The sequence below is a fragment of the Vicia villosa genome, linkage group LG3, assembly GCF_029867415.1.
Source record: "Vicia villosa cultivar HV-30 ecotype Madison, WI linkage group LG3, Vvil1.0, whole genome shotgun sequence".
NCBI lineage: Eukaryota > Viridiplantae > Streptophyta > Magnoliopsida > Fabales > Fabaceae > Vicia > Vicia villosa.
Window position 1 is genome coordinate 37084751 of NC_081182.1, and position 14208 is coordinate 37098958.

A 14208-nucleotide genomic window follows, 5' to 3' on the forward strand; every position below is an offset into this window, starting at 1 on the left:
GTAATATATACAATTTTACCTTAAAATAAAATACAAGAATACATTATACATAGACCTTTCTTTCTGCAGTAAATATAGGAATAAAAAGAAAAAATATTTAAAAATATCAAAATTGTTTTTTTTTTCTTTTCAAAAAGATATTATTATTTTGACTATTTTTTATTACAAGAATACAATCCGCAGACACTATCTCTGCGCTGCGCCTATATATTCTCTTTCATTTCTGTTATTTGTTTATTTTTTAAATAATAAAAAAATTTATTTTAGATTTTTTTTTAATGTGATGAAATTCAAAGCCAACTAACACGCTCTTTTTCTTTTTCTTTCTCTTTCTCCGTCACAAGACTAAAAAAAACCTCTTTCTTCTCTGTCTGATTTTCTCTCCAAACCAAACCAGAGAGCGACCGGCGAGCATTACCTCGCCGGAGATTCGCCTCTATTCTCACCGGAACGATTGACTCCGTTGAAATTCATCAATTCTGATTATTTTTGCACCGTCTCTTCGGAAATGAACCTGTAAAAGCTTGAATAATTGAGGTTTTTGTTTTCAAGATATCTATTATAGCAATGTGGGGGGAATGAGGTTTTTGTTGGACTTGACATCCTGAGATCTCTTAGACGGTTTACGAGATTCAGTTTTGCTTTGTTTTTTTTGTTCTCGTTGTTGCAATCTCGAGTTTCTAGATGAGGATTTTGCTGAATTTTGTGGTGGAACGAAGATAAGAATTTTTTTTTTTTGGAGTTTTGTGGTGGTTTGGTTGTGTTCAAATTGAAAAGGTGCGAATTTATTTATTAGCTTCAAAATATTTATGGTTTTTCCTTCTTTTTCTCGGTGGTTTATGTTTCAAATTATTTTCTCTGATGCTACTGGTTATGGGTTTATGATCGTATAAGAGCCTCTTGATGTTTATGGTTTTGATCTGTTAATATTCAGATTAGACCTTTATGGAATTTTGATTTTTTTTATTTGTGCTTGATCTGTTGATATTTATGGCTTTTTTGGGTGAAATTCCCTCTTCTTTTGCTTGATTTCGTGATAGAATCTAGGCGGAGCAATTGTTAGCTTCTTCTAGATATTTTTTTTTGAAATAAATTTTTTTGGAGAAGGGTTTTGTGACTTTTGAATGGAAATTTTGATAATTTATAAGGATGGGTTTGATTTGATTTTCTACATTTATTTATTTTGGTGATCAAATAGTTGAATCTATTAGGTTGTTGGTAGGTAAGAAGGTAAGAAACGAGCTTTCTTCTTTTTTCTTAGTATCAACCTGTGATGTCCTTTCATTTTGGTAGTGTTTAGTTGAAGATGCAACTATATTTGTCCTACCTTTTACTCCAATCTCTTTTAATGGTGCAACTGAATCTAGGAAGAGAGGCGCTTGTAGGAGAGTTTCTTTAGTATTTTTTTCTGCTTTCCGTAATTGTTTCGGGGTATGGGTTGATGTTAGTAGAGGTCTAATATAGATGGTATTTTTTGGGTGAGAAATGATCTAATGTTTTGTTTATGCCATTGCCCACTTTTTTCATGTATTGCTGTATTTATATTTATTGTTTTGGTTCTTTCCTTTGTCAAGCAATTGATCTTGAATATTCAACAGATGATGATGAGTAGAGCCCAGCAAAGCTAGCAAGTGAGGAGCTTTTGCGTAATCTTTCTCTTTCTATAATTTTTGGATATGCTATAGGATGCCTTTTGAAATAATGAATCAGAGGGGTGTTACTGCTTCATCTCACCTTTATGATGATGTTTCCTATGCTTCTGAGGTAATTATTATTATCCTAACCGTCTCATTTTGGTTTTATTACATTTTCTTAGAGTCTTAGACTTGAGTGTTCTTTTCCAGAAGTGTCAACCGGCTTTCTCATTCTCCTTTATTTCATATTCATAGCCTCAATGCCTTTGCCCTTCTCTAAACACATCTTGAACTTTTCATGTGCAGAAGAATATTGGATTACGGAAACCAAAATCCATTCATGATGATTATGCACAAGGTGAGGTCAATTGACTCATGATTTATTCAAAAAGTCTATAATGTAATGCTGCTGGTTAATAGTTTACCCGGTTTCCAATTGTATACCAAATATATCAACTAATGAACTAACAAATAGTTAAGATTCAGACCTTGACCAGTGTTGAAGGCGGCAAGTTGCTATCAGTTTGATTTTAGATGTGTTGATTTATTGGACTCTGATTTCCATATTTTTCTGTATAGTATACCTTATCTGACACCTCTCTATTCTTGACTGAAACACAGTTTACTTTCATTTTTTGGAATTTTGAATGCATCGTTATCTCAATTTCTTTGTCCAAAACCGTGGAATTGTTTTATTGCACTTAGAACAAGTAATTGTGGATGTAGCTTACTAGCATCATTTATTTCATTTTGGGGGGAGTGATGTTCTATGCTCAAATTTTGCATGAAGTAAGTTTTATGCTCAAATTTTCAGGAAAGAGTGAAATTGCAGCTTCACCTGGAAGCATTTTGCATACTTCATCAACCCTTGAAAGAAATGCAAAAACAGGCTTGCCAATGTCACAGACTAGTCTATCTGGAGAAACTTCAGAAAACCTGCACTTTGGTGGACAAGCTGGCATTGTAGATGCGCTGAAGGATTCAAAAGAATCGCTGAATTATCATCCGAGATCATGGTCTGATGTGCATAGGCAGCCAGCATCTAGCTCGTACGGTTTAATTGGCAACAAGATTGTCACCAATGCAGGCCCACGTGAAAGCAGTCTATTCTCAAGCTCACTCTCCGATATGTTTAGCCAAAAGTGTAAGAATGTGTTTCATGCTTGCTAAGATAGTTGAACACATGGGTATTATCCCTTTTAATTTTCTTTAGATGCAAGTATTTGTGGTGTTAATTTGCTTTTGTATCATCATTAGCATAGCAGTATATGTGTTTTACACATCAGAACTCCACCAGAAAGAAGAAACAAAGAAAAATTTTCTATTCAGTTCTGTGTTTTTAGTTGATTTCAATTTTATTCTCAGATATCACTGAGACTTAGTATTTATATGCATATCTTGGTGCAGTGAGGTTGTTGGGAAATGGTGTTCTGTCTGATCAGAACATAACTGCTGGTCTTCTTCCCGAGGAAGAACCGTACAAATCTCTTGAAGAAATTGAGGCTGACACCATAGGGGATCTCCTTCCTGATGAAGATGATCTGTTTTCCGGTGTCAATGATGAATTAGGAAGCAGTGTTCATGCCAGAGCAAATGATGATTTTGAAGATTTGTTCAGCAGTGGTGGAGGCATGGAGTTGGAAGGAGATGAACTTCTAGTTTCAGGAAAAAGAATCAACGGCTTGGATGGAGATCCTGCTTACTTTGGGGGTTCTAATGGCAAAAGTCCTTTTGGCGAACAATCTTCTAGAACACTTTTTGTTAGAAACGTTACTAGCAATGTAGAAGACTCAGAGCTAAAGGCTCTCTTTGAGGTGAGCCTTTACTTTCCATTCTTTCACGACGCTATATGCTATATTAGAATTTAAATGAAGTCCTGTATACCGCGTGTAGTGACCTATAAGTGAGCTATTTTATTTGTCTTTGCAGCAATATGGAGATATCCGAACCATTTATACTGCCTCCAAGCATCGTGGCTTTGTTATGGTTTCTTATTATGACCTAAGGGCAGCACAAAATGCAATTAAAGCACTTCAAAATAGGTCATTTAATTCTAGGAAACTGGATATACATTATTCAATTCCAAAGGTATCATTTTATTTGAAAACTTCTCATGTATGCATAGTTTGTTTTCCATTATTATCATTTACAGGATTTTTGCTGTTTCTCTTAGCATCTTTCAGTTTTACTGTTGTGTCATGTGTGCTTTGCTCGTTCAATTGCTCTCTGTATTCTTAATTTTTATGCTATGGTTATTGATATATCTCAACTTGATGACGTGTTAGGGAAATGCTTCAGAGAAGGATATTGGCCATGGCACACTGATGATATCTGGTCTTGATCCATCTGTTTTAAAAGATGAACTAAAACATATTTTTGGGTTTTATGGAGAAATCAAAGAAGTATGTTATAGATTGTTGGTTTTCATCCATTTTTGGTGCTTGTATCAACAGATGATATCAGCTTCTTAAATGTATTGTCTTTTATTGCAGATCTATGAATACTCAGAAATGAATCATATAAAATATATTGAATTTTATGATGTTCGAGGCGCAGAAGCTTCTCTTCGTTCATTGAATGGGATCTGCATTGCTGGGAAGCACATCAAGCTTGAACCTGGCCATCCTAAGATTGCAACATGGTGGCTATTACAACTTTTTATTTATTTTGAACTACTTTCTTTTTTTAATTAACTTTTGGAGCCCTTTTTTACCTTTTTGCCTAACTTATCTATATGTTTTAGATAAAGTCTTTATTTAGAGTAAGCATATTTATTCTTGTTACCTTAGATAGTATTCTCTCTTTCTAGTAGTTAGTGGAGTAGAGTTGTCATCAATCACCTTGATGGAAAAAAATATTACCTTTTTGTTTTATTTAACTGTTACTGATCATAACAATCCTGGAAACCCTGCTTTTGTAGTATGATGCAGCCATCTCAAAAGGGACCAGATGAACCTGATATTGGTCATAATCTCAATGACATCCTATTCTTAAGACAAAAGGGTGCGATTTTGTCTTTTACTTTTTTTTTGGAAGCTAAGATGTACTTGGTCTGACTAGACATAATTTACAGGAGTGTCTTCTGGAGTTATTGCATCTGGTGGAAGCTTGGAAAATGGATATAATCAAAGATTTCATTCTCCATCACAGCTGCCTTTGAATGCTTTTATTGATGACAAAATTTTTCACAGTATTTCCAACACCACAAGAGGGGCATCTGCTGTTCCAAGATTCCACCCTCATTCTTTGCCTGAGTATTTTGATGGCCTGGCTAATGGTAGTCCTTACAATTTGTCAAACACCATTAAAATGGCCGCCAATATTGGAACTGGATCCACAGAAGCATCTGATGGCAGGCACATTCAGGGAATGAGCTCAACTGGAAACTTAGCAGATTTTAATGCCGGAGGTAAGTTTAATATGCTATGGATATTCATACTTTGTTTGCAACAGTTTCAAAATTGCTCCAAGTCTATAGAAAATAAATTATGATATGAAGGGATGAATTTATTCAAAAGGTTAAACTTATTGTTTTACTTTAAATGGAATCCTAGGAAATGGGAGTCTTCCCCATCACCACCAGCTTTATCATATGTGGAATGGCTCAAACTTGCGTCAGCAATCTCCATCAAATGCTGTGGTTTGGCAGAAAACACCATCTTTTGTTAATGGTGCTTGTGCTCCAGGTCTTCCACAGATGCCCAGTTTTGCCAGGTCACCGGCTCATGTTCTGAGGGCATCACATGTAGACCACCATGTTGGATCAGCACCAGTTGTTACAGGATCACCCTGGGAAAGACAACATTCTTACTTGGGAGAGTCTCCTGATGCTCCTGGTTTTAGATTGGGTTCTCTGGGAAATGCAGGTTTTCCTGGTAGCTGGCAGTTGCATCCTCCAGATCTTTCTAGCAACATGTTTTCTCATGTTCGTGGGAATGTTAACGATTTGACATCAAGTGTTGGGCAGGGTTCTCCTAAACAGTTGTCACATGTCTTCCCTGGGAGACTTCCCATGACTTCAATGTCAAAATTTGATTCCACTAATGAACGAATGAGAAACCTCTATCATCGCAGAAGTGAAGCAAACAATAACCATGCTGATAAGAAACAATTTGAACTCGACCTAGGCCGCATATTGCGCGGGGAAGACAACCGAACAACGCTTATGATAAAAAATATTCCTAACAAGTATTTCTCCCTTTCTAGTACACTTTTTTTTTTTTCCTGCTTGCACTGTTATCTTTTCATCTTTGGTTTACAAATTGTTTATTTCACTCTTGCCCTTTTCATTTTTGATGCATTAGTTAGCCAATGTTATCTCGCTCTTTTGCTTGACAACACTTACGGGGATACACCTTTACTTTTTACTTGCCTGTGCATATTTTCTTATATATATATTGATTAATTGGTCTTTTCCTTAAACAGATTTTACTAGGAGTTTTACTTTTTTTACTTATCTGTGGATGTGTTCTTATTTATATTGATTAATTGGTTTTTCCTTAAACATATTTTACTATGAGTTAAGCGTGCAAATTCTTTGGCACTGTTCTATTAATTTATTCTTTTCCATTTGATATTTGTATTTATTTTTTCTTATTTGATCTTTATATAAATATCTCGGCAGGTATACTTCAAAGATGCTTCTTACAGCCATAGATGAGAGTTGTCGGGGAGCTTATGATTTTCTGTATTTGCCAATTGATTTTAAGGCAAGTATTTGTTTGGTGTTGGTACTCTTTTGATAAGTGAAGCAATTGTAAATGTTTCCTAAGTCAGTTGTACAAATTGTTGCAGAACAAGTGTAATGTTGGCTATGCATTCATCAATATGATTGAGCCTGCTCAAATCGTTCCATTCCACCAGGTTATTTGAGAACTCTTGTATACCTATGAATTATAGTTATTTAGTTGCCTTTGCAATATGAATTTTAAGTTCATCCGTTACTTTTTGTTCTGCGTCTGTTGATAAAACTAAATCGATAAGGAATGTTATGCAGGCTTTTAATGGGAAAAAATGGGAGAAGTTTAACAGTGAAAAGGTAGCTGTGCTTGCATATGCTCGAATTCAAGGAAAATCTGCTCTTATCGCTCATTTCCAGAATTCAAGCCTGATGAATGAAGATAAACGTTGTCGTCCTATTCTATTCCATACAGATGGTCCAAATGCTGGTGATCCGGTAAATCAGCTTATTCTTTACCTGTAATTGATATTACAGTTCATATTTCTGGATAATCGATATTAAATATTAGATGCCTATTTTTTTTTCCATACATTAAGATGATAAGAGATTTTTTTATGCATGCTTCCAAAAATGTTTATATGACTTGCTCATTACAACTAAAGCATTATGGTTATAACTAGAGTTGGATTTTGCGAACACTAAAACGCTATCTGGTATTTGTGGTTTTGACCTATTTTTTCGTTGCAGGAGCCTTTCCCCTTGGGTACCAATATTAGAGTAAGGCCCGGAAAATTACGCAATAGTGTCAACGAGGATAACCGTATTCAAGGGAATTCTTCATCATTGGCAAGTGCTGAGGAGTTTGCTAGCGGAATAGATTCTTCACCGAGTTCTTCAAGAGACACTGACTGATTTAGCCTCAAGCACTAACAGTTCAATGCTGCATACCTTGTCAACTCCATCATTGTATATTTACATTTACTTTGTGTGTGTGTGAGAGAGAGAAGATTTGGAGCAGCCGATAGAAAAGAGAGGCTCGCAATTTTGGCCTTATAGAGGAGCCTTGAAAAAGATTTTGAAGGTTGAGGTACATAACCAGAATGAAGTCAAAGATTCTAGTATTTTATTTGTTTACCTAAATTTTTGCGAGGAACCATTCTACCATCTTACAAGTTTAGAGAGACTGGCTTAACTGAAGCTTAAAATTTTGGCTATAGCTTTGAATGCACAATTTGCAGTTCCCTTGAGATATAGTGCACATCATTGTGTATTACAAGGGTGCTTTGCTCATTTTGTTTTCATTATTGTTATTTCTGATGTTCATATGTAATTTTGTTACCTTATATTCCCCCGGCATTGTCGTCTTTATAGGAATTTTGTCTATATACTATGATTGTGGATGGAAGTTGTTTAATTGGAATTTTCATTTAGATCCGTATATTTCTATTTTGCGTATTTATTTGTGAGTTCATTTGTCTGTGATTCAGAATCTTAACCAGTTCTCCATGTAAATGGTGTTCAGTTCAACATTAGCAATGGAAAATTTCTAAATGATAGACTGAACTGAATACCATTTTTAGTATAAATGAGTTTCTTCCATGACTTACTAAAAGTCATGTCATTTTTCTTAGACAAGATTATGAAGATATTCTCTTTTACAAAGGGACAAAATGAACACAGTATAGCATCATTATGAGGTTCAATTCATGACTTTGTTTATTTGCAGATTTTTTCAAGTGAAATGAATGCTTTGAAGTAAACTTATTGTGCTAGCATTTAATTCTTATGCCACTCACTGCTGTCACATTACTCAAATGAGAGGTAACGTAATGAAATGGGCCTTATTAACGTGATAGTGACACATCGTTACCCGAGTTAAAAGTCTCAACACATGAACACATTCTACCCGTCTCAACACATGAACACATTCTACCCTGTTATATTAGTTGAGATCAAATGCATCATATTAATTTTATGAGTATTACTTGAATTTGACTTTTTTATATTTTGGAAATGAATATTCGGACACATCTTAAATGCACATAACGCTCCATACGTGCCATCCATCCCATATTTGTCAGAGAATGGTTCAAAGATGCATCTACGGAATCTCCTTAGAAAAATTACAGAGATGGATTTTCGAATTAATTTTTAAAAGTACTTTGTGAGTCATAAGTGAATCATTTCCCCTAAATGTTTTTAGGGGGTTGTTTCGGAGATGTATATCTATAATTTTTTTGGGATGATTATTTAGATGCATCTTCATAATAACTCTTAAAAGCATATGTAAACATTTAACTTCGCCAAGTAAGTGTCTCAAATATTTTTTAAGCTTTATATTAGGGATATCATAAGACAATGTTAATTATATTATTGCAATTCAAAGATGTCATATATAAATTCAAACAATAATACAAATTTAAGCATTAGTCATTAATCGAAAATGTTACCACAATACATAATTTGTTTAGAAAATACAATTGTTGCCAAAATACAAATAAAAATAAATTAATGTGTATATCTAACCCCCATGTTTCTCCTCTGCGACATGTACTGCAAGGTATTTTGTGCCTCAAGTAAGGTGGCTTGTACGACATTCACACCTGAATTACCTTTCTCAAAATCTCCTATCTCTATGGCATCTATTGCAGTCGTCACAACACGCTGACAGACCGGCAACAGGTCTTGAGCATGGTCATCCCTAGTCTGCTCCTCTTCCAATATCTTCTCACGACCTGATCTAGGTGGCGCTCTCATGAAATTTAGTGTCATGTAAGAATGTAACATTTGATAGAATCGTTTAATGTAGCCATGTCCATAAACCCATACATCACTAGCTGGCACACCGCGTGCTTCATCTGGTACCAGATAATTATTAAAATTATTGAGTATGACATCAAGATCTTTGCGGTGTACTATCGGAGGAGCAGACACGAAGGGAGGTCTTGACGCATGACCTACTCAGGCAAATTTGGATACATCAGGTGTGACCTACAAGTCAACCATTTAGAGAAGAAGCCTATGTCATTCAAAGAGCACGTTTGACAATAACCTACGTAAGGGGAGAAGCATATGTCATATGTTATAGTGCGGTCAATAAACACCCAAAACGACTATATCGACTGATTTCCTTTGTACTGGGTAAAGACACAAGGGCGTAAATTCTCACTGTAGTTATTATCAGGTTTCCATTCTGATATGTGAGGAAAGCGAGACATGATCCAAGCTTGAAAATAGTTCAAATAAAATATTAGTAACAAGTGGAACACAAGTGTTATGAAAATGTTAGTAACAACAAAGGTTACAAGTATATTATTGTAAGCAGCGTGTAGCTCTCTATCATCTGTCTTATTTTTGGAAAATAAGCTTCACCTAGTTTGGAGTACAGATAAATCAAACACGCGGTCCCCTAGTTGTACTCATGGATCCGCTCTAAGTCGATGAAGTTGGTCAGGTAGACTACATCGATGCAGGTTGTATTTTTATCCAAAAATATTGTCGTGCCAACCAAGTTAAGGAAGTATGATCTCAATGTATATTGTTTGTGGAACAAAACATGCTATTCATCACCTTCGGCCTCTATTGTCGCAATTAGGTGGTATTTGTACTATTCCGCCAGGTATGAAAATTGGGCATGAGCGCCTCTCGTGGCATCAAGCTCTATTTGATCCTCACATGTGTCAGCTCCCAAATAGTTCACCATCATTTCAAGTGTCTTGGATCTGTTGATCCAGGAATGGTTTAGTAATCTTCACCTAATCGAAAGATGCAGAAGGCATGAGATATCATCGAGGGTTATTCACATATCACCATGAGGGATGTAGAAAGATGACTTCTCCTTGTGCCATCTCTCGAAAAAAGCTTCCAACATGCCATGGTTAATGTCTTTTATTCAATGGCGCATAAACATGCTAGCCAAGAGTAACAAACTACATCTTGAAACCACACGTCTTCATTCTGTTTCAGGTTCAAAATCTTCTTAGCATGGTTTACATATTTTATCATTACACGCTCCTATAAAAATAAAAATAAATATACCATTAGTTGCAACTCAATTATCATGAAACATATTTAACGTACTAGTAAATAAACATACCTCTTCTTCCCACACATACCTAGTAGTATGTTTTTCATAGAGACGAAGTAAAGAAGTATCATAGGAGCCTTATGGAAAACTGTCAGGAACGGGAACAACAACAACTACAGGTTCCTCCTGTTTGGCTTCAGGGGCTACAGGAAAAGCAGGGGAAACGTGCCTTCTGGAAGACGACGTTGGAGACACGTGAACTCTATATTCGAAGCTTCCGAATCAAATGAACTCGCACTAACTCATGGCCTTGATCACACTGCGCTCTCCCTACGAATGAACTCATGTTGGGATAGACGTTGATGCCTCAGCCTGTCCTAATTTTTAGTCATTGTACCTATAATACAAACCAAAAAAGCATATCAAAATCAAGGCAAGTAAAATTCGTAGATGCACCTCCGTAAAACAGGAAAGGAAAATTCGAAGATGCATTTGCGTAAAAATGCGCGATTGCATAAAATGTAGAAAATCCCATATGATTCCCCAAACACCAAAAAATGTGAATGCATGTGTCGCGGCGCGAAAAATACCTGAGCGTAAGGAACGCTTAAAATACAACAAAGTCGTCATCGATCTTTATTTATTCCAAAATGAAAGGAAAAATATCGATAAAACCCACGAGAGATAGAAAAATGGTCGTCGCAACCAAGGCGAGTTTGGGAATCGGTTATAAAAGGGGGAGGTATTAGCACCCCTCACATCCATTGTACTCATTGGGTTCCATTTAGTTAGTTTTGCGAATGAGTGTTAGTGTGAAAGTTAGCGATCTTCTACTTATTAAGCGAGAAAAGAGAAAGAAAGGGTTTTTTATGTTTTTTAATTATTGAGCTTGCCAAGAATTCAAAATCTTGTTCCCACGTATTCCCAAGTGTAGTGGGAAAATCACAACTTCGTACTTTGTGGTGGAAAACCACGAATTTGTTAGTTGCTTTTAAGGAGTAGTATGTTAGATATTTCGAGCGGTTAAACCTTTGCTTGCTGCTCGCTCTTGGAGGCTAAAGCGTTTGGTCGTTTCGCGTCAAATGGATTGCATCTTAGCGGTTAAACATTGCTTTTTGCTCGTTCTTGGATACTGAAGCCTTTGTTTGTTTCACTTTGAAATGGCTAAAATACACTCATTTCTAAGAAAGGTTCTCGAAGTCACACACGAGCGAAAAAAGAAGTTTGAAGAATTGATTTATTTTAAGTGGAGACAAATATCTGAACAGGGAGCTCTACAACAGTATCCAAATACTTGGGAAAGGAATAGGCCTACCCCCAATCACTCTCTTTTTCATTCAAAAAGTTATTAAGAAAAGTGTGAGGTGAATGTAGTCATTGTTCCTTAATGAAAGACAAGTATTCGAACAGTGAGCTCTACAACAATGTCCTAATATTCAAAGAAGGAAGAGACCTACGCGCAATCACTCACCTTTTCATTCGCGAAAGAATGAACTAAACCCGTTTTAATTATTATGTTTGATTTGGAAGACAAGTACTCGAATAGTGAGTCCTACCAAATCACTTCCTTTTTCATTCCACTTATTTGAGAAAAGAATTTTGAAACGTGAACTTGGTGAATATCAGGAGGCGCAAGCCTCCCACTCGCTTATTCGAAGAGCAAATGGAGTACATTCACCTATTCCCTGTTTGATCCAAATTTAATTGATGGTTGACTAACAAAATGCAACTTGAAAAGTCTAATAACAATTTTTAATAAAATACTAACATAATACTTATTTTCACTTATTAAAAAATAACATCACAAAAAGTGTCGCTCTTTTTTTTAAAGAAAAATTAATGACTCTTATAACCTACATGAAAGTACACTATTGATTTAATTTACAAAAAAACTAGCTTTGTTAAAAAAAGTAATGACAATAAAATGCAAATTGTAAAGCATCAAACACAAATCAAGCCAGAAAAAAAAAAAACAAATCCCTTAAACCCAAATTCCAAATTTAATTTTTGCAAAAGTTTGATTTTGGTTATTAAGATAAGACATGAATTTCTAAATGGTTTGTTAATTTAGTCTGAAATAAAAGATGTCATTAGTTGAGGATAAGTCTGTAAAAATCTCAAGATCATATTATAGTAAGGTTTGTGGGCATTTTTTTTTAAAAACTCAAAGTTTATAGTCAAAATCTCAAGAAAACCTCTTAAGGATGGGACTAGGCCAACGTTCAGCTAAATCTGTATAAATCTCTGATGCAATTTCTATAACTCTATCCTTTTAATTTTCGCAATTTACTTTCAGTATTTTATTTCCGCTGCTAATTACTCAACCAAAATTAGTAATAGAATCTTAATCGAGAAACCTACAAAATTAATCACAAATTTTAAATATCACAATTCACCCCATTCTTGTGCTTGAAGTCACTTGTCTAACATATACTAGATGTTGAGGGGGATCCGTTTAGGCTATCTCATCGGGAGATATTGTAAGAGGATCTAGGGTGGACCATGTTGTTGATGTCTTGCCCATTTGTTAGCATATTGTGGCCACTGGGAGAGAGCATAGAGAGAAGGGAGTTTGAGAAGGCCAGTCTTAGAATGGCCATCGTACATGCTATGATAGCTAAGACACACAATTCCTTGCGATACGGGAGGCATAGAAGGAACCAGAGGATATCCATTAATTCACTTTTAATTTTATATTTATTTTGATGATATTTGAATTATGGTTTGTAATTTGTCAACAATGATGTTTGATTATGAATTTTAATTGAATTACATCAATGAATAATTATATTGAAAAAGAATTATGTATACTTAGTATAAATGGCCTAAAATATAAGTTTTTTTTAAATGTCAAATTTATAACAAACTTATTGCCTAGGATGGAAACTAGTTGTCTCGAGGGTGAGTCTAAAAGTATACTTCCAAATTATATCTTGAGTTGTGAAATAAACACACTATCATGAGTTTAAAATGTGTCTAAAGGTTATTACATAACTGCACATACTAACTCACCCTTCCATTAGTATGACACTTTCAGACTAATTTTGACAAAATAGGGGTGGGTGTTTACTTACAAAGGGACGTGGTTTCTTTTGAATACGTATGGAAGTATACTTCCGAAATTGAGAATGATAATTTTGGGTTTTACAAGGACAACTTTTCACTGTTTATGGTGTGAAGAGAACCCCTAATAAATATAGTATCACAATATTATGTTTGAATATTATTTGGTTGGAGATATTAAACTCATTAAGAATGTGTCTGAAAAAAAAAATCTAATTAACATGTTTTGTTGCTATATTGTTATGCAAAATGTTGTTTTTCAAACTTTTTAGTGAGTGTAGCTTTGTGGGTCAATATTGAATATGATTAGTTCTTTATTATTAATTTTAATCAAATTTGATTGGTTTTTTTGAATAAAACCTCAATATAATAAAATGAAAAGAAAAAAAAAAGAGAACTGACTCAAAACCCACTCAAAAGGCAAAAAAAAAAAAATTACAGAAAGACAAACATTCTATTTCTACAAAATCACTCCTAATTTCTACCGATAAAGAGTTAAATTGAGGGCTTAGAAAGTAAAATATTCTGCACAATTATTAGCTTATCTATAAATAAGAACTAATGAAAAATAAATGTAGAAAGTAAAAAATATACTAGCCTTCCATCAATGTCTTAGTTGTCAAGGAACCTGCTTACAATTAAAATATGCATTAACAAATAGAATGAAGTCAGATTCAATCTAAAGTTTAGACTAATTATGTCTCATAACAATCTCAATACATCTTAGCTCACTTGAGAATTCTGTCAAAAAAGAGCTATTCCAATTCAATGACCCGGGAAAAGCAAGAAGGAAACCACTATTG

General features: G+C 34.8%; 1 protein-coding gene across 1 annotated transcript; it reads left to right on the top strand.

The window, feature by feature from the left end:
• The first annotated feature begins 278 nt into the window (after positions 1-278).
• On the top strand, positions 279-7653 carry LOC131661020 (protein MEI2-like 1). The gene is made up of 15 exons (XM_058930420.1): positions 279-777; positions 1599-1764; positions 1941-1992; positions 2449-2778; positions 3042-3448; positions 3564-3722; positions 3920-4036; positions 4127-4275; positions 4555-4637; positions 4708-5043; positions 5189-5822; positions 6259-6343; positions 6429-6497; positions 6631-6810; positions 7063-7653. Exons 2-15 carry the CDS (start codon positions 1687-1689, stop codon positions 7225-7227), a joined length of 2844 nt encoding a protein of 947 aa, XP_058786403.1. The 5' UTR covers positions 279-777; positions 1599-1686; the 3' UTR covers positions 7228-7653.
• Positions 7654-14208: the final 6555 nt, after the last annotated feature.

Bases quoted from the DNA above. Each gene is read 5' to 3' on its own strand.
- LOC131661020 (XM_058930420.1), top strand. From the start codon at position 1,687: ATGCCTTTTGAAATAATGAATCAGAGGGGTGTTACTGCTTCATCTCAC. The intron at 1,993-2,448 runs GTGAGGTCAATT...TCAAATTTTCAG, and splicing joins TCATGATGATTATGCACAAG to GAAAGAGTGAAATTGCAGCT. The intron at 5,044-5,188 runs GTAAGTTTAATA...ATGGAATCCTAG, and splicing joins AGCAGATTTTAATGCCGGAG to GAAATGGGAGTCTTCCCCAT.